We start from the raw sequence: 22,441 nt of genomic DNA, 5'->3' as shown, positions 1-22,441 counted from the left end.
TACTAACAACGAACTCGGGAGTGGAAAACAATCTAAGAGCTTGTTGTGTGGTAACCACAAAAATCTCCAAACTTGGCACTTCTTCGCGACCATTTTAAGTTAAAACATTCTCAAAAATTGAAATTATTTCAGAATAAATTAAATTTAATGAACGAAAACAAATAAGGATGATAACAGACTACCAATAGGTCAATTTTAGGTACGCAACATAGGGTAACTGATTTGAACCTTTATATGTCGGAAAAAAAACAAAGACCCATATAATTTATTTTATAAGTCTTTGGAAAAACTTACCTTGTTACACATTACAGTCTTTTTTTCAGTTTTGGGGGAAGGGGATCGGGTCCCCTGAGAGGGGGAAAATTCGCGCGTAAATGGGGAAAAGGGGAAATTTCTATGCTTAGCTAGTATCAGTACAAAATCAAGTTTTAACACTATAATTCACCAGACAGAGGGAAAAAAACATAATTCAAACTCTTTTATTCATTAAAATGTTATGTTCAAAGTTCAACATTTCTGGGCTTTTCAGCAAATTTATCAATTATTCTGGTGACCTCCTCTTCACCAAGTCTCTCTGTGTGCAGACAAAGTCTGATCAGGGACTTCAGTGTAGCTTCCCAAAGCCTGTTTCTCTGTGGCGTGCAAAGCAGGTTGAGCAAACTAAACAGTCTTTCAACACTCTCTTGACCGGACGTTTCTGGCGTTTCACTGCCGGCGTTTGAAGAAGACTGACTTTAAAGTTGTACTTGTTTGAAAAGAATCTCAATTTACTTTTAAGTTAAAACAGATTTGTCAATTTTTTTACGATAGCTTTTGTTGTTGTGCGACATATTAGAATACGTATGGTTTGCGGTAGATGTCCTAAAGCGAAAGTCGTGATAGTGAACTATGTACGGTTTGAGGTAAAGGCTAAAATAAAGTAAACACGCGGGTGCAGTTCAGGAAAATTGTAGTAAATTTGTATCGAAAAACGTATTTAAATGAGATATTGATTAAAATTGAATAACACTTCCGAGAGGGAATTAAAAAAATATTTGGGGGAAAAATATATACTCTAAAGATGGGGGAATGGGGCCGAATAACACCGAATATTTCATAAAAAAAAAACACTGCATTAATTAAATTCTCTTGATTAATGTAATTGTTTTATTTAATTGTTTACACTAATTTTGACAATCTTTGTTGCAGCATTTATATCCCAGTGTTTTATTGTACCTTTGTTCATCACAAACCGATTATCTCATTATGATCGGATACTGTCCAAACAATTACAAAGAAAACATGGTGTCATAAACCCAGGGACCTATACGTGGGTCCCTGCATAAACCACATGTTGCAGATCCGACTGTGTCTGGTCATTAAACGCAAGTTATGATACTTCAGGTCATCTCTTGGCATATTGAGCAGTCATTTAAGCCAAATTTAAAAGCTAAAATACTGAACAGTTGCTTCAATAAAATATTTTAAGATTTAAGATGACATTTGTCGGAAATGGATTAACAGGAACTAGTGTATATATATATATTAGCCAGTTTAATCATAAGAATACATTGTTTAATAACTATGCATTTAAAATATTGTGCAATTTTACTGCCATGCAATTACGGTGTTTAACGGGTACCAGCAAAATGTTAACCCTTTGCATGCTGGGAAATTTGTCGGCTGCAAAAATGTTGTCTGCTGAATTTCTAAAATTAGCATTTTCTTTGATTTTTTTCAAAGAATACTATCAGAATAGCAAACAGTTTGGATCCTGATGAGACGCCACGGTCTGTGGTGTCTCATCTGGATCAAAACTGTTTGCAAAGGCCTTCAAAATTCGGTTCCAGCACTGGAAGAGTTAAAGTTGGACTCATACTTTGATTTTACCTTTGGGCTTGATTGATGACCTTCACCCGTAACACTGCAAAACATGCGGTTCCATGAGATACATATGCATGCCAAATATGAAGTTGCTATCTGCAATTGTTCAAAAGTTATGCTGGGAAATAATCAGTGGTGGACATAAAAAGGGTGCTTTCCAAAATAACATGGCAACAATAAAGGAGTTACACAAAACCTTTTGATTTTTTAAGACAGTTACAAAAGTGGTCGGAATTGATGTACAATATTCTTCAACAATATTATTTATTATTGCAAATGGTTTTATTGACTGATGTGTATTAATGGTAGGGAAATCCATAATTCAGAAGAAAACTTCACAAAAGCAAGTTTCCTCTGATGTTAAGATTGTTGTCATAATTTATGAGAAGTACTGAAAAATGACAAAACATTAATTGTTAGGGATGTTTCAGGGTTTCAAATTGTTTCAATTTTCCTGCTCAAAGAGTGTTTTCCCAAGTAATGTAAAATTTTCCTCTCAATGCAAATCTTATTATTGAAAAACGAAACAAAAACCACTTAAATTTGGTAAAAATTTACAAAATACAGGTGTTTTGTGTTTTTAATAAATTTTGTCAAGAAGATGCCATGATAATATTTATCAGAAGCTAAACACAGGCATAAAAAATGTTTATTTAAAAGAAAATCAGTGATGGAAAAGTATCCAACTGCTTTATTTGTTTATGATTTTTGACAAAAGATGCTGTAACTGAGATTCCTGAATACAGAAGCTATAATCCAACTTTGTTGTTATTTCAGAACATGTAAAGCATTCCAAGATGGCCCAGCGAATAGTGAAGGATTGGTTGTCTGAATACAAAGTAAGAATGATAGTTTTGTGTTTTAACCCCAGTGCTCCAGCTAAGATTTGAAAGTGGCAGGGGGGCTTTTTTGTCAAAAGGGCACTTTGAGCGCGCAGTCGTTTCAGGAAATCTTCCTGTTGCATGTTGATTTATATGTTATTGATAATTGTTAGAATATTTTATTCCCATTATTATTAAACCATTATTTAACCATTCAAATATAATGCCTACAATGAGGAATAAATTAAATGCAATGTAATAAGAGATTTATTTAAAAAAAATTATTAAAGGGCAGGGGGGCCCTAGGAAGGGCAGGGCTGAGGTTTTGAAGGGCAGGGCGGGGCACCCTTCAATTTAGGCCTAGCTGGAGCACTGAACCCTTTACCACTTAGATACCCATTTTTACGCATTTGAAGTCCCTTAGAAAGTTAGATTTATTTATAGACCTTTCTTACTAGATTGAAGTGTTAAAGGCTTCATTTCCGTCCCTAAGATACTGATGAGCAGCAAACAGCATAAAACCTGAATAGACTGCGAGTTGGTACTGGTAGACTGTTCTGGCTTTATGCTGTTTGCACATAGCCATTTACACTGTGCTGAGTGGGAAAGGGTTATATTGATATGGCCATTACAAATGACAAATGTGCAGCATCACGTATAATTAAATGTAGCTTTTCAAGTCAATTATAAAGCTGAAAGAACAATAAAAATTAGGCATGCTTTGCAATATGCAGTTATAGTTTTTCTTGAATACTCTAAGCTTTTACATACGTACAGCTCAGAGGTCTTCGTGGTAACTGCTTTTTTAATGTCAAAGCAATCAACAAAATGAAGTGCCTATCATCTTTATGTTGTGTACAGGTGCTGTCAGCAGAAGAGGTGCACAGTTATGCTGCCTCAATGAGACATAATGGGGAGCTGATTGATGGCCTACTGGCACTATTTGATGATGAGCCTGACATTGAGGTAGGTGCACAGTTATGCTGCCTCAGTGAGACATAAGGGGAGCTAATTGATGGCCTACTGGCACTGTTTGAGGATGAGCCAGACATTGAGGTAGGTGCACAGTTATGCTGCCTCAGTGAGACATAATGGGGAGCTAATTGATGGCCAACTGGCACTGTTTGAGGATGAGCCAGACATTGAGGTAGGTGCACAGTTATGCTGCCTCAGTGAGACATAATGGGGAGCTGATTGATGGCCTACTGGCACTATTTGATGATGAGCCTGACATTTAGGTAGGTGCACAGTAATGCTGCCTCAGTGAGACATAAGGGGAGCTAATTGATGGCCTACTGGCACTGTTTGAGGATGAGCCAGACATTGAGGTAGGTGCACAGTTATGCTGCCTCAGTGAGACATAAGGGGAGCTGATTGATGGCCTACTGGCACTGTTTGAAGATGAGCCAGACATTGAGGTAGGTGCACAGTTATGCTGCCTCAGTGAGACATAATGGGGAGCTGATTGATTGCCTACTGGCACTATTTGATGATGAGCCAGACATTGAGGTAGGTGCACAGTAATGCTGCCTCAGTGAGACATAATGGGGAGCTGATTGATGGCCTGCTGGCACTATTTGATGATGAGCCAGACATTGAGGTAGGTGCACAGTTATGCTGCCTCAGTGAGACATAAGGGGAGCTGATTGATGGCCTACTGGCACTGTTTGAGGATGAGCCAGACATTGAGGTAGGTGCACAGTTATGCTGCCTCAGTGAGACATAATGGGGAGCTGATTGATTGCCTACTGGCGCTATTTGATGATGAGCCAGACATTGAGGTAGGTGCACAGTAATGCTGCCTCAGTGAGACATAATGGGGAGCTGATTGATGGCCTGCTGGCACTATTTGATGATGAGCCAGACATTGAGGTAGGTGCACAGTTATGCTGCCTCAGTGAGACATAAGGGGAGCTAATTGATGGCCTACTGGCACTGTTTGAGGATGAGCCAGACATTGAGGTAGGTGCACAGTTATGCTGCCTCAGTGAGACATAAGGGGAGCTGATTGATGGCCTGCTGGCACTATTTTAGGATGAGCCAGACATTGAGGTAGGTGCACAGTTATGCTGCCTCAGTGAGACATAATGGGGAGTTAATTGATGGCCTGCTGGCACTATTTGATGATGAGCCAGACATTGAGGTTTGTCAGACAACCTTTTACCGCTACACATTTCTTACTAGATTCAAGTTGTTAAGGCTTCATCTTCAAATCTAAGATACTGATGAGCAGCAAACAGCATTAAACCTGAACAGACTGCGAGTTAATCACAGGCTGTTCTAGTTTTATGCTGTTTGCAAACACCATTTTCACTTTGCTTCTTATGGGGGAAAGGGATAGGAATTACATAAAGAATCACTTTATCTTCATTGTATTTATTCTAGTCACCCTTCGGGAAAACATGGCTTAATGCATTTGTGTAACATGTCATCCAAGATTAGTCTGTGAAGTCTGCGCAGGCTAATCAGGGACGAGACTGTCTGCCTTCAATGGATTATTAGAAGAGAATTTCTTTAAACAAAATGTCTATAATAGAGGAAAGAGTTGACCCTTATCTGTGAACTCACTTAATACACAAAAATTAACTCCTATTGACTGGAGAGGCTAATTTATATTGGTTATAATGCTATTTCAGTCTCAGCTTAAATCCCAAATCCATTACTAACCACAAGGTGTATGGAACTCGTCACTACATAATTTGTATATTAAACTGGCCAAAAATCCCATTTACCAGATAACTGCTAATTATTTCTTGACTTGAATATTGTCTTTTTCAGATCGCTTTATTATAACGATAGTCATGGTTCTTAAAAATTAATTGTAAATTATTAACCTTCTTTATTTGCCCCCCCCCCCCCCCACCCCCAATACACTCACTACTGGCTAGTGGCTATTGTACTTTGAACATTGGATTAATTACAAAATGACAGCTTGCATGTATTGCTAAATATTGGTGTGTATTTTAAATTCTAACACTACATGCGACTTGTTTTCTATAGACAAAAAAGGAAATCAAGTGTGGGTTATTCTGCAATAATTATGGGCGGAGCTTAATGTTTCGAAAATAGTTCTGAATAAATAAAGAAAATATTCCAGTAAAATGCACATGCTAAAACCCGCTTTAAAAGAAATGTAATAAATATAGCATGCATATAAATGTAATGAAACAACAAATTGTATATTTGGTGATAAGTGGCATAACCACGCCGACAAAGAATGTTATTTGTCAGGAAACGTAATTAAGAAAACATTTATAGCATATCAGCTTTTCAGTGGCATCAATAAACATGATGTCATTTAGTTTCTACGATTTTTGTTCACAATGAAAGTGAGGTCATCTGCACAATATTAATGAATGAAAACGACGTCATATGTTTGTACAATGCAATTACTTCACAAAATAGTGTACTAAGAAGGACAGAGTATTGAAAAATATAGTTCACCTCCAAAAGCTTGAATGAAATCAGCCAGAATCGTGTTAGAATCGAAATAATATTTTTCTATGATGGTTTGTTGTCAAATAACCCACAGTAAGGAGTAAAGATGCGCGTTATCAAATCACTCGCATCTATACTCCTTACTGTGGGTTATTCGACAACAAACCATAATAGAAAAATATTATTTCTTAATTAACCACTTTATTAGTTTTATTACCTAATCATATTTATTCAGTAATTACAATTTTTATACGCCCGTATAAAATACGGGACGTATTATGTGAAACCCCTTGGCGGGCGGGCGGGCGGGCGGCGGGCGGAAGGCATCACTTTGTCCGGACTCTAATTCAAATTGTATTCATCCGATCTTCACCAAACTTGGTCAGCAGTTGCATCTAGTTGATATCTAGGCCAAGTTCGAATATGGGTCATGCCGGGTCAAAAACTAGGTCATAGGGTCAATTAGTGCATTTTCAACGGCGCCACTTTGTCCGGACTCTAATTCAAATTGTATTCATCCGATCTTCACCAAACTTGGTCAGTAGTTGCATCTAGTTGATATCTAGGTCAAGTCCGAATATGGGTCATGCTGGGTCAAAAACTAGGTCAAAGGGTCAATTAGTGCATTTTACTTTGTCCGGACTCTAATTCAAATTGTATAAATCTTATCTTCACCAAACTTGGTCAGTAGTTGCATCTAGTTGATATCTAGGCCAAGTTCGAATATGGGTCATGTCGGGTCAAGAACTAGGTCATAGGGTCAATTAGTGCATTTTCAACGGCGCCACTTTGTCCGGACTCTAATTCAAATTGTATTCATCCGAAACTTTTAAACAACTTTTTATCCTGCGTCAAAGTGGTATGGGGGTATAAGTCACATTCAGTGACAAAGCTCTAGTTGCTTTTGCAAAATGACGTGTTTCGTGTTACATCAACACTGCTTCCTTCAAAGGTTTTATACTTATATCGATATTAGCTGTGAGCAATCTCGACTCGCCCACATCATCTGACCTCTTTTTGTTCTTGATATTGACCGCCTTTTGTACTTTGACTTATTCAAATGGGCCCATGAATCAATACTGAAGAAAAGTCTTTCACTAAGGGTATATTAATTGAGCGCAGCATTCTGTTAAATATTTAACGCCCAGTCCTTAAGAAAATATAAAGACTTGAAAAAGGGCCCATATCTTGAAAAGTTGAATGATCTGCTAAAAAATAAATCATTTTTTATAGGCCCGTTTTAAAAAACGGGACGTATTATAGTTTCACCCTTGGCAGGCGGGGTGGCAGGCGGGCGGCGTCCACAGCAGTGTCCGCTCTCTAATTCAAATAGTTTTCATCCGATCTTCACCAAACTTGGTCAGAAGTTGTGTCTAGACAATATCTAGGTCAAGTTCGAATATGGTTCATGCCGGGTCAAAAACTAGGTCACGGGGTCACTTAGTGCATTTCAAGGATTAAGCATGATGTCCGCTCTCTAATTGAAGTAGTTTTCACCCGATCTTCACCATATTTGGTCAGAAATTGTGTCTAGATGATATGTAGGTCAAGTTCAAATATGGGTCATGCTGTGTCAAAAACTAGGTCACAAGGTTACTTAGTGCATTTCAAGCATTTAGCATGGTGTCCGCTCTCTAATTTAAGTAGTTTTCATCTGATATTCACCTAATTTGGTCAGAAGTTGTGTCTTGATGATATGTAGGTCAAGTTTGAATATGGGTCATGCCGGGTAAAAAACGAGGTCTAGAGGTCACAAAGTGCATTTCAAGCCTTTAGCATGGTGTTCGCTCTCTAATTGAAGTAGTTTTCATCTGATCTTCACCAAATTTAGTCAGATGTTACATCTAAATGATATCTAGGTCAAGTTCAAATATGGGTCATGCCGGGTCAATAACTAGGTCTTGAGGTCACTTAGTGCATTTCAAGCATTGAGCATGGTGTCCAAAACCTTCGAACGGGCGTATCTTGTGACAGTTTGGCACTCTTGTTAATTGCTGTAGTTGTAATTATATTTATTTAAATATCATGTAACAGAAATGTGTATTAAAGTGTAAGTGTCATTTGTTTAGTTTCATATTAACCATTAACACTTAGATACGTATTTTCACGCATTTATTTGTAGTCCTTTAGAATTGTGTTGACAACTTATCAAATACAACTATTCATCGAGTGTTTGTGTAAGCTTATTATGCGACACAGATATCTGGTAGTCAAACCATCATTTGGGAAAGGGACTGGATTTGGGAAAAAATACACCTGGGAATATCACCAAATCAGGGCTTTTTTACTTCTGTGAAAATGGCCGTTTTTTACAAGTTCGGGAAATTAGTGACTTAAATTTTCACAATTTCAAGAAGTTGGCGACTCAAATTGTCACAATTTCTAGAAGTTCGCTACTCTAATTTTTTAAATTTTAAAAAGTTTGTGACTCATTTTTTCACCATTTTTTTTTTACAAAATAGGGGGGGACCAAGGCCGCTTCACAAAAATAGGAAAAAAAGCCCTGCAAATAAAATCTGGGAATTTCACCAAATTACAGTCAACAAAGCCGGAAACCAATATGAAGACTGGAACGCCACACGGGAAGCTTAAAACCTTTCTGGCTAGAAGCAAAGTGAAATGGCTTCATGCAACCAGCATTAAACCCGAACAGCCTGCAAATTGCTGACTGAGGGAAACATTTGTTAAAATGGAATATAAATACTCAGCACATATTTCAAACTACCATTTGCTTTGCAGGTGCTGGACCCAGTGTGTAACCAACTGTTTGAGTTCTATCGTTCAAAGGAAAGGGAGTTGCAATTATTCTCGCTTGAGCTCATCCCTTCATTGATATGGTTGTACTTGTCCTACATCAGCAAGGGACAGAAATCTGTAAGTACATGTACTCCTGTTTTATCACAGGTTTTCTCCCTTATGCAGCACATGTTTTGTTTTTGGTGTTTCGTGAAAGTGACAAGAAAGCTATTGATGCAAAGCAGCATCATTGAACAGTTTTGCAGCGCAAATGAAACAATATAAGACATGACCATCAGTACTCTAGACATAATACATTTTGATGTTGACCATCTGGCTTTGGAAAAAGGATGTTAGCAACTATGAAAAAAACAACAGATTCTAATAATTACATTGGGTATACGTTTTTTTAAATGTGTAAAGAAAACAAAAATTGTGGAAATATATTTTATTTTTGCTTTAAGAAAGCAGGACATACTGTAGTATTTGTTGTATGTATTAGGAAACAAAATTATATTTTATTGCATCATTTACCGCAAGGTAATGTTAATAAGTTTGAACCTATTTATTAGCCAGGCTGTTTATGGAGAAAACGGAGCTATTGTCATAGCCAGCTCGTCGTCCGACGTCCGTTGTCTGCCGTAGGCGTCGCGCTAAAACCTTAACATTGGCCATAACTTTTTAAATATTGAAGATAGCACCTTAATATTTGGCATGCATGTGTATCTCTTGGAGCTGCACTTATTGAGTGGTAAAATTGCAAGGTGAACATCATCCTTCAAGGTCTAGGGTCAAAAAAACAAAGTCAAGGGAAGAAATAAGCTTTAAATGGACATAGTTATCTGACCTTCCCACGTATATACTTTTGTTAAATAAATCAAAGCGGCGCAGAAGGCAGCATTGTGTTTCTGACAAACACATTGTGGTAAAAGGTCAAGGTCATCCTTTACAGTCTATGGTAAAAAATACAGATTTAAGGGAAGTAATAAGCTTTAAAAAGGGAGAAAATTATTCAATATTGAACATACATGTAGCCACTTTATATATTTGGCATGCATGTGTATCTCATGGAGCTGCACATTTTGAGTGGTGAATCTACAGTCACAGTATAGTGGCTTTTAATTATTTGCTACTAAAAATAGAGATTTGTTACAGACAATTATTTTCAAGGGAAGTAATTTATATAATTATAAATCTCATATTTTATATTTCTTTACCAAGAATTGAAGTTCTTTTAACAGTTACTGTACAGATTTATTATTTTGATTATTTATAACCCAAATGATTGATTTTTCAAAGTTTTTTTTTTAAATGATATAATTATAATTTCTTTAATGTTCATTACATACCTGTGGACTTATGTCCATAGATACATGATCAACTCTGGTTATTTTATGAAAAAGAAGAAAAAAATAATTCTGGTTATGATCTCTTTTAAACCACAGGCCTTGGTTGTCAGTGATGTCTGATATCCGTTATGCGGCGCTCTTTTTTTATACTCCTATTACCATTGGTAATAGGGGCTATATAGGAGTCACTTTGTCAGTCTTTGGGTCGGTGTGTCCCACAATTTCATCCGATCTTCACCAAACTTGGTCACAAGTTGTATCTAGATGATGTCTAAGGAAAGTTTGAATATGGGTCATGCCGGGTCAAAAACTAGGCCACGGGGTCACTTAGTGCGTTTTCAACCGATAGTTTGTCCGGATCATAACTATGTCATTTATCGTTAGATTTTTAAATGACTTGTTTTAACTTGATTGCATAGAAAGCTTAAGACTTATTTGAAACGCTCCCGAGTTCGTTTCCTTGGACTAGAACCAGTACTTGGTGTCTTTTGGGAGATCTAAAGAAAGCTCCCACGGTGGGGATCGAACCCATGACCTGCCGATCCCTCGGCAAACACCATATCCACTACACCACCTGTACTATTTGCATTTAACAAGCTTAAGGCTTATTTGAAACACTCCCGAGTTCGTTTCCTGGGACTAGGACCAGTACTTGGTGTCTATGGTTGAGATCTAAAGAACGCTCCCACAGTGGGGAACGAACCTGTGAACTCCCATTCTGAAATCAATCACTCATTGTGTTTTCAATGAAATATATTACAATGTTTTTTTTTTTAATTGATCATTTTGACACAACGAAAATGAATGATCAAATAAGCCGTGTGAATGTGTGTAGTACATTTTTATTCATCAGAATTTTATTATTGAAAAAAAATTTGATAGACCTTTACACGAATTTGTCACGAAGTTCAGATATTTTATGATTTACAGAAATTAACTTCAGTTTTCTCTAAGGAGATTGGTGAATGTGATCTCATTTTGTTTTGCTGAGACATTTTAGCATGCTATCTCTTTATGGCTGTCAGGCTCCTGAGTATGGGAGGAGAGAATTTCTTCTCATTCTCGTTTGCAAGATTCAGTATCCACTGTTATAGGGATGCTGTTGCACATTGGTTAAGGTTGACTTTTAACTGGGTTTATGTGCTACAGAGAAAGTAGGTGAAGAAATCCTACATAGATCAAACAGTTACTTTTCTTTTAAAATAGAATAATACAGATTCAGAATACAGATATCTTATACTTCATTTAGATTTATGTGACCAAAGCTGGGAAATTATTATTAGGAATTAATTTGATATCTCATACAATATATAGATATATTAGGTATTTATTTAAAATGTTTTTTTTTAACGATCAGCATTCGCTGATAGTCATAAAAAAATCAAATTAATACCTTGTCAGCTGCAAAGTGTTATTTTTGGATGCCTGGTTGGTCACTTTCAGCCTTCTAAGTCCTACAGTTTTTACAGAACCTTTTTGAAACTTTCAGGTAATGTTTTTTGGCATGAAATGAAGGCCAAATTTGATAACCAGTCAATGCCCACGCAGAACTCGAGAGTTATTGCCCTTTGTTTATGAAAGAAAAAGAGAAATTCCCTGTTTTTTCCCTCTCTTACTTGTATAGTTTTTATGGAACCTTCAACAAAGTACCTAGAAACCTTTGTTGACAAAAATGGAGGCCAATAATATGGATAAACATTCATTTTGCATGAGGCCCTTCAGAGATATTGTCCCTTTTTTTCACATATTTGGGAAATTCGCCATTTCTTCTCTCTTATTCATACAGTTTACATAGAATATTCACCAAACTTTCTGCAAATATTTTTAAAATAAAATTTACACCAAGTTAAATAACAAGCCAAAATTGCACAAGAATTTCTTCCCTCGGTTTTAACAAAATTCACTGTTTCAGCTCTCTTAAATCATTCTCTGTACACAGAATATTCACCCAACTTTCCAGATGTAGCTTTTCCTATGTTCAATAACTGTCAAAAAATATGACATATCATGGGTTGCTGGTTTTTCAAAAATGATGTATATTATTTCCATTTATACCATGTTAATAGGAAGTAAACGAAACAGAAAGTCTGAAAATCTGTTTTGTGCCATGTCTTTCACCGTTATTATGAATACTGATTTTTAAATCCTGTTTATTAGATTGGGGTAATTTGTTGGGAAGCGTCCCATCGTGATATTTAGGTCGATAACTTGGGTAAGAATTGATATCTTAATGAAGTTTGGGATATAACAGTCTTGTATGGAGACCTAGCCTAGGAATGTATTGGAGGGGGGTAGGGGGTGTAGTGGTATGGTCAATGCCATAGAATGTAGTAACTGTTTCCACTCAATGACTTAAGTTTCAATTGAGAAATTGCACTAATGTTTTTTATAGAGTTAGCTTACATGAAGGTCAAGGTCACTGTAACTAAAATAATGCTAGGAGGACACCATATCCATTTCGCCACAGCAAACTTATGTATTTTATTGAGGACATGTTTGATAGAGGTCAAGGTTTCTGTTTCTTAAATATAGAAAAATGAGGTAATGGTATTTGCAGCAGCAGCAGCAGCAGTAGCAGCAGTCATAGTAGTATTTATTGTAATAATATGCAAATACTTCAACAGGCTACTGTTGTTACATCTCCCAATATGTGTATGCACTCTAAGCCACTGTTATTGCAAAGACTGAGTGTTATTGAATTCACATTTTCATAGGAAACTGAGAGAAAATAAACAGAATTGTATGGGAAGCCATTTGATTTATTGTCAAGAACATTGGATAAACACTGTCAACCGCATTTGTTACATTGAACACTGACCTAATTTTTAGGTCTTCTAATCAATGTTTTCATGTTTCTAACATTGACATTAAACCACCTCTAAACCATATTGAATAACTAACAGTCACTTTTGGGAAAGGTACCTTAGTACCACACCAATTTTGGGAAAGATTAGTGCACAAAAAATGAAAACGGGAAAATTCATGTTGTGAAATCTTCAGATTGGGAATTACATGTATGTGTCTATTTAATTCCTATGGTATAAACTGCACAAATCAATTCAAATATTCATTTACATCAAATTTGGCTTCAAATGTTCTGTTTCAGTGCTCATTTTATTTGTAAAATTGCAGAACTTGCACTTTTGGAACAAAATTGACGAAATTTTCCTTCCGTTTGGGAAAGTTTTCAGTTTGAAATAGGGAATTTTGTTTTTTTTCCTCATTTGGGAAAGAATGAAAACTATGGCTGACTCATGATCTAAATATCTATCAGATTCAACAGGATCTGCATATTTCATAGCCACCTCATGATCTATATCTCACTGTAACCACTTGATCTGTTTATCTTTTAGTCAATTTATCTTGATCTTGTTCAGATTATAATCTCTTTATTTTACAAGCATTTCCTGATCCAATATCACACAGTTATTTCATGATCTGTATATCTCAGCCTTACAGTTTATGAACTCTATACATGTATCACAGCTTTTCAGCTCATGGTCTGTGTATCTCAGCTTTACAGCACATGATCTGTATATCTCAGCCTTACAGTTAATGATCTCTATACAGTACAGCCAACGCGGAACAAACATTATCCTCGCTCACGCCACGGCCAGAAAATTAGTACTTGGCGGCTTCGTCGTGTGTTCACGCATACGGCATCGATCCGCGCAATGACGCAGAGTCTGTATTAACCTTACATACTTTCGCGGCATAAATCCGCTGCATACGTACGCGGCGGATCAAGATATACACCTACATGTACATTTGTGCAGTATCAAAATCTAGATTTACACTACTTTCATAGTTTTTATTTTTACGTTTAAATAAGCGGATATGATTTTTATATGATACTTTATAGATTATTTATATAATAGCACTTCCTCAAATACATTTGACACGTAATGCGCCGTAACTAATTGTAGTTGAATTAATTACGCACAACTGTAAATGTTTCGTTCGATTCTCAAATGAGCATTATTCAATTTGTAATCCGAAACACGCTTCTGAATTTTAATGCTTATGCAACATTAACAATTAAATTCTTGCGTCAAATAAACAGTGCTTTATCCTTTGTCTCTATAAAAAGCGCGCAAAAATTATGCAGACATGTAGAACATTGTATGGAAAGCGTGGTTGTATTTTGTGTTGTATAAAAACATGAACATCACGTCAGGCGATTTACACGTGTTCAGTGGAAAAAAAACGCCCAGATTGGATGTTGTTTCATCACATCTTTAAATAGAAACAAATGCCAAAATTTATTTGACACTTAAGAAAAATGGTGTATGTTTGTATTAATCTTGAAATTCATGAGAACTTTTATTGTAAATATTTACCAGACTTTGCTTTTAAACTGGAATATACGGGACTATCAGGTAATGAGTAGCGACGGGAAAAATAGTAAGTATACAGAAATAGATCCATTAAATTAATTATGATTTTAGATATTATTATAATTGTTCTTTTAAAATTTATTGACTCACTTATCATTTTAGAAAGATTTTTCTTTTATGATGCGCATCGACTCAGCGTCATGTCGCGGATCGCTTCTTGCCTCGACATGCCGCCACATACTGACACGGCTTCAACGGCTGTCTCGGCATCGACTTGTTGGGCCTGAAGCCGCGGATCGCGAAATACGTTTGTTCTGCGTTGGCTGTACTGTATCTCAGCTTTTCAGCTCATGATCTCTATATCTCAGCCTTACAGTTTATGATCTCTATATCTCAGCCTTACAGTTTATGATCTCTATATCTCAACCTTACAGTTTATGATCTCTATATCTCAGCCTTACAGTTTATGATCTCTATATCTCAGCTTTACAGTTTATGATCTCTATATCTCAGCCTTACAGCTCATGATCTGTATATCTCAGCCTTACAGTTTATGATCTCTATATCTCAGCCTTACAGTTTATGATCTCTATATCTCAGCCTTACAGTTTATGATCTCTATATCTCAACCTTACAGTTTATGATCTCTATATCTCAGCCTTACAGTTTATGATCTCTATATCTCAGCTTTACAGTTTATGATCTCTATATCTCAGCCTTACAGCTCATGATCTGTATATCTCAGCCTTACAGTTTATGATCTCTATATCTCAGCCTTACAGTTTATGATCTCTATATCTCAGCTTTACAGCACATGAACTGTATATATCAGCTTTTCAATTCATGAACTCTATATAAGCCTTACTGTTCATGATCTATATCTCAGTCTTACAGTTCATGATCTGTATATCTCCGTCTTACAGCCCATTATCTGTAATTTCAGTCTTACAGTTCATGATCGGTATATCTCAGCCTATCAGTTCATTAACTCTTTATCTCTGTTTCACAGCGCATGATCTGTATTATTTATTGCAGCCTTACAGCGCATGATCTGTATTATTTATTGCAGCCTTACAGCGCATGATCTGTATTATTTATTGCAGCCTTACAGTGCATGATCTGTATTATTTATTGCATGGTTACAGGGCATGATCTGTGTCTTAGATTTACAGCGCAAAATCTTTATATCTCAGCCTTACAGCTCTTGATCTGTATATCTCAGCCTTACAATTCATGATCTGTATCTCTCAGCCGTACAGCTCTTGAACTCTATATCTAAACCTTACAGCCCATAATCCCTATATCTCAGCCTTACAGCCCTTGATTTGCATGTACAGGAATCAGTCACACAACTCATAAATATTTGAATCAGAAACAAACAGTGAACAATCACAAGCATTAAACTTACTTCTCACAGTAAAACCATCATTATATCAGCTATGCTCTGAGAAAAAGGGGTTTAATGCATGGTTGTATAGTTTTGTCCCAGATTAGCCATTGCAGTCTGCAAAAGCTAATCAGGGGTGACAATTTTTGGCTAGACTGGATTTTTGTTCCGAGACTTCCTTTATATGAAAACTTCCATAAAAGCAGAAATTATCGTCCCTGATAAGCCTATGCGGACTTCACAGGCTAATCTCAGACAATACTTAACGCACATGCATTAAACCCCTTTTTCTCAGAGTGTGGTTCAATTCTATCAGAGCAATGTGTGCACCACCTGGCAATGCCTGTCATGTTACTATGGTAACAGATTTGTGGAAAATTGATTGGATTGCATGAAACAGGAAGATCACAGGGAACAGTAATGAAGGAAAGCTGCTTTTGAGTTTAATTAGTAAGAAATTGGAAGAAGCAGCTCTCCAGTAAATGGGCTTTATCATGCATTGCCTTGTCTTGGTTGCCAGGCAGTGAAACTCGTTAGTTTGAGCTGAAAATCAATTGTCTTACATGTACATGTGGAAAATGCTTTACCATGCATGTGAGTTCAATTGCATACCTGTCATTTGTGTTCTTCCTCAATAATAATGAATCCTTGGGTCTTAATTTTAATATATAATGCAAAGCTGGAGGGCGTATATTTATGCATTGGCTTGATAACAGGCGAATATATTGTGTGAGAGAGTGTATCGTAACCCACATAGTATAATAGGTTTTAAACTGACCATAGGTGCTCCAAATAGGTTTCTGTGGAGGCAAAATGTTAATCAATGGTTGATTGTGAAACTATGGAATCATATATAATCAAATACAACTATTGTATCATGTTTGTAAATATCAAGCAAATACAACTATTGTATCATGTATGTAAATATCAGGCAAATACAACTATTGTATCATATATGTAAACATCAAGCAAATACAACTATTGAATCATATATGTAAATATCAAGAAAATACAACTATTGTATCATATATGTAAATATCAAGCAAATACAACTATTGTATCATATATGTAAATATCAAGCAAATACAACTATTGTACAATATATGTAAATATCAAGCAAATACAACTATTGTTTCATAAATGTAAATATCAAGCAAATACAACTGTTGTATCATATATGTAAATAGCAAGCAAATACAACTATTGTATCATATATGTAAATATCAAGCAAATACAACTATTGTATCATATATGTAAATATCAAGCAAATACAACTATTGTATCATATATGTAAATATCAAGCAAATACAGTTACTATTGTTTCATATATTAAATTGTGAAACAAATACAATTATTGTATCATAGATAACAATGTAAAGCAAATACAACTTTCGTGTAATGCATAGACATTTTGAGCAAATAGAACTATTATATCATATATAGAAATATCAAGCAAATACAACTATTGTTTTATTATATACAGAAATATCAAGCAAATACAATTATTGTATCATGCATAGAAATTGAAGCAAATACATCAATTGTATCATGCATAGAAATGTGAAGCAAATACAACAATTGTTTCTTAAATTTATAGAAATATCTAGCAAACACAACTATTGAATCATAAAAAGATTTGTGAAGTTAATAAACTATTGTATCATGTATGGAAATATCCAGCAAATACAACTATTGAATTATAGAAGAAAATGTGAAGCAACTATATACAACTATTGTATCATATGTGGAAATGTGAAGCAAATACAACTATTCTATAATATATAGAAATATCAACAAATGCAACTATTGTATCATATATAAATACATCAAGTAAATACAAATATTGTATCATATATAGACATTTTATGCAAATAAAACTATCTGAATTTCATATATAAAAATATCAAGCAAATACAACTGTTGTATCATATATAAAAATATCATATATGGAAATATCAAGCATATATAACTTTTGCATCATATATAGAAGTATCAAGAAAAAAAACCTATTCTATCATATATAGAAATAGCAATCAAAAAGAACTTTTGCATCATGCATAGAACTATCTAGCAAACACAACTATTGTATCATATAGTGCTACAACAATATACCGGTATATCGGTATATATCACAATCCGCAATCAGCATATTGAATTGCGATACAATTTTTATCATACCAGTAGGAAAATTCTACAAAAATTCATCCACATTTCGTCGAGAAAAGCCATCCGAAATAATGATATCAAGGTAAACAAAACAAATCGGTGTTTACTGTTGAGTAATGATAAATTGTTGCGTAAAAATAGCATCTAAAAAGTTTATTATACGGAGTACAGTTGTTACATGGGAGTCCGCAAGATCTGCTTTTGCATGTCTGATACTGTTCAATTTAAGATGAAGCTTATGGAAATACAAAAAATAACAACACAATTAATTACATAATCAAAATGTAAATTGATGTTATTATAAACAGAATAATAATGATCAAACCAAATGTTAAGTAACAACATTCTGATGAGTTACACGACCTCTTTCCGGTTATTATTCTTCTTGTCAGCCTTTATAATAGTTCTCTAAATGGCAGACGAAAAGGTTATGTTCATGTTATTAAATGTTTTGGGTGATTAGCTGGCCAGTTATATTTCTGATACAAGTTAGCAATAAATTGCAATATATTGCAATACGGATTTTTGTACTGACAATAAATTGCAATACGGTTTTTGGCGTATTGTTGCAGCACTAGTATCATATATAGATATATAAGGCAGATATAACTACTGTATCATAGATAGAAATGTGAAGCAAGGTCAACTCTTGTATCGTATATAAAAATATCAAGCAAATACAACTGTTGTATCATATATAGAAATATCAAGAAAATGCAAATATTGTATCATATATAGAAATATAAAGCAAATACAAGTATTGTTTCCTCAGGGGTTTTTTTTAGAGAAAGGGGAAGACGCTGGACGCTGGGTGAAAGGGGAAAAAAGAGTGCGAAAGAGACATATTAGGGGAAAAAATAAAAACTGTTCATTTCAATGTCTATAACTCATCAAAAGAGGCTTGTCTCCGTCCTTTTTGTTCTAAAACACATTTAACACGTATTAAAGTCAAAGTCCTTAATTAAGTTGCAGATGTAGATCTAATTATGGGAAATGTTTTCAACTATATTTCTGTACTGGGGCCGGGGGACGATGTCAATTTTGTGATTTCAATTTCATGATGAATGGGTTGACGATCTTGATCTGCTACAGTATTGGAAGGGAAAGGAGCAGCAGCTGCCGATTGTCTACTTTCACTTTCACAATGTTCGATGTTGATTACCTCAGAATCCTGATGGGTTATAACGGTTTTCGATGATTCTTTCTTAAAAAATGCCTCGATGCGTTCAGTATCTTCCAATTCCGAATGTTTTATTTTGTTTGTGTAAGAACGCCAATTGTGAGACATTTTTTTCTGTTTTCACGTTTATATCTTGGCTTGCACATAGCCCGGATGAAAATTCGACTGGTTTCTGGTAATTTATTGACGAAACACCCTTCTCGCGCAAGACTGGTATCCAGTTAAATAGTCACATGATTATTACGATTAGTTGCCCAGTTTACATAACGTTATTTAAGAGCTATATTTAGAATAACTGGGATTCCCAGATTTTTTGTGTTCGTCTGGAGAGAGAGAGAAAAATCGTTGTACATGGTGCATATTGGATAATTGTCGAATGCCCAAAGGAAAAATAAACATTTCTTTGAGAGAAAATATTATATTTTGGTGAAAAATGATATTTTTGGTGGGGAAATTGTATTTTGAGGGGAAAAATTCTGGTAGGGGAAGACGCCGAATATCTGCGTCACTTTCTTAGTAAAAAAAACCCCTGTTCCTATTTGAAAATATTTAGCAAATTCATCTGTTGTTTCATATATAGAAATATCAAGCAAATACAACTATAGTATCATAAATAAAAATGTGAAGAAAATACAATTATATGTATAGAAATATCAAGCAAAAGCAACCATTGCATCATGTATAGAACTATCAAGCAAATACAACTTTTGTATCATATAATTATATAAAAATCAAACAAAAAACAACTATTCTATCATATATAGAAATATCAAGAAAGTATAAATACAACTATTGTATTATGTACAGAAATATCTAGCAATTAATATAACTTTTGTATCATGTAAAGAAATATCAAGCAAATACAACTATTGTAACAAATAAAGAAATATCAAGCAGATACAACCATAATGTATCATATATAAAACGATCAAGCAATACTACTATTATATCATATATAGAAACATCAAGCAAATACAACCATTGAACTATATATACATGTAGCAATGTCAAGCAAATACAACCATTGTATCATATATAGAACGATCAAGCAATACAACTTTTCTATCATATATAGAAATATCAAGCAAATACAACCATTGAACTATATATAGCAATATCAAGCACATACAACTATAATCATATATAGAAATATCTAGCAAATACAACCATTGTATTATATATAGAAATATCAAGCAAATACAACCATTTTATCATATATAGAAACATCAAGAAAATACAACTGTTGTATAGAAATATCAAGCAAATACAACTATTGTATCATATAAAGAAATATCAAGCAAATACAACTATTGTATCTTGTGGAAATATAAGGCAAATACAACTTTAGTAACATATTAATAGAGAGAGAAATATCAAGCAAATACTACTTTTGTGTTATATATGGAAATATCAAGACATTACAACTATCAAACCATATATGGAAATTTGAAGCAGATACTACTATTGTATCTTACAGTTAAAAGTTAATAGATTAAACTAGATTTATTTGTAAGAAGTTAAAAAATCTAGTTACCTTGCATGGTCATACATTTTGTATGAATTTATTAATGCTTAGCTTGAAGTTTACATATACTGTTCGAACAAAACATGGTATCCAACTTCAAAAATGTCTTTGTGGTCATTTTATCTGGTGACTCACAGAAAATGAACATTGTGCTATGAAAGTGCAAATAAGGTTAAGTACAGCTCTATTTTTAATGAGTTAAAAAAATGTTTATTGATATAAAGTAAACAAAATAATAATCAAGCATGGCATGAAACCTTTCAAAATAAGGACAGTAAAACATTCAACTTAATTTTGTTGGAAAGTTGGTGTTTTTATTCTCCTTATAATTTTTCTATGAGCCTTGCTCTGTGAAAAGGGGGTTTAAAGCATGTGCGTAAAGTCAACCTATGCGAAAGGCATCGGACCTCGGACATTTATGATAAAATTTGCTGAGGTTCTGTATTATTCCCGACATTTTCGGACCTTGTGTCCGACCAAAAATAAATTGTGTGTTTTGGTAAAAAAATGAGAACAAAACTAGAATATTAACAAATAAACGTCCGCCATTTTACGCAAGCGCTTATGAAAAGTGAATTTTCGGATGGGGTCATTCCCATTTAACATGCGTCAATCAAGTGACGCAATGTGCGAGCAATTATTCATATAATCATATTCACTGGTAATATTTTGTTATAACAACCAATCAATTAGCGACTTTAATTTAATTTTTTATTCGTAAATTTACGTATTGTGTCTATAGTTTCAATGTGTCAATACTATCTCATTGTGTGCATTAATGCCGATGTATTTTTTCATTTAAAAATACTACATGTTCCGAGTTGCACGTCTATATATATATATATAGTTACGGCACATGGTCTGTTTTGACATGTATGCTTTCCACGCAAGAAACTCAACTATGTCAGCAAAAATTTCGCGGTTTTACATGGCATCATGTGTAGTGAATGGTGCAGATGCGTACAAAGAGATTTAATAATAATAATTAAATAATATTATCACGTGGCTTTAAAAAAAATGTGTTATTCAGTTCTAAAAATGGACATGATGAAATATACTTCTACTTAAATTAAATTGTTATCGCATGCAATTTGTAACGGGTATTGTTTTCACAACTTGCTCGCCATAAGTTATTAATTGCTAACCATTTGCATTTAATTTCTCATAAGGAACAATAATTGTTTAAGTAATTGTTTAGGGTAAAAAGGTGCGATGATACCCGACACCGTCTTCATGTACTGATTTATTACCATTGGATATTGCCACGGATCGTATATTGTCATCAAAAGTCCGTGGATATTGCGTAAATTTTAAAACTGTGATTCCTTGTAAATCAATCTGCGATAAACGCTTACTTCAAGACTGACGCCAATCAAAAATAATGATCGCAGTCGCCAGTTAACCCTGCCCTTATGATATGCATTCTTGTTACCGAATGGACGCTGAACATCACAGTTTGGCGACTGGAAAATTACCTGAGAATATGAGTGCGGATTATCGGACGTCCAAGTGACTTCCGCCATTTGTTAAAAGGACGTAATACTGCCGATTTTGGGCGTAATTTACGACCGGAAGCGCTGACTGAACGGGTGTAAATTTCGTTATTTTATTGTATTTAGAATTGTTAAACATTGTGAAC

General features: G+C 34.8%; 1 protein-coding gene across 6 annotated transcripts in view; it reads left to right on the top strand.

Annotated features, from left to right (window-relative positions):
* The window catches only part of LOC127848594 (protein FAM126B-like), an 81,340-nt gene that overhangs the window by 547 nt on the left and 58,352 nt on the right, over window positions 1–22,441 (top strand). The window contains exons 2-5 of one of the 6 annotated variants that reach the window (XM_052381140.1): window positions 2,641–2,702; window positions 3,546–3,563; window positions 4,741–4,827; window positions 8,862–8,996. In XM_052381140.1, coding sequence (XP_052237100.1) covers window positions 2,661–2,702; window positions 3,546–3,563; window positions 4,741–4,827; window positions 8,862–8,996 — 282 coding nt within the window. In that variant the 5' untranslated portion in view covers window positions 2,641–2,660. The other 5 variants (XM_052381141.1, XM_052381142.1, XM_052381139.1 and 2 more) reach the window with 5 other exon arrangements.

This window comes from Dreissena polymorpha, chromosome 10, assembly GCF_020536995.1.
Source record: "Dreissena polymorpha isolate Duluth1 chromosome 10, UMN_Dpol_1.0, whole genome shotgun sequence".
Classification (NCBI taxonomy): Eukaryota; Metazoa; Mollusca; class Bivalvia; order Myida; family Dreissenidae; genus Dreissena; species Dreissena polymorpha.
The sequence above is the reverse complement of the archived record's forward strand: the minus strand, read 5'-3'. Positions and strand labels throughout refer to the sequence as shown.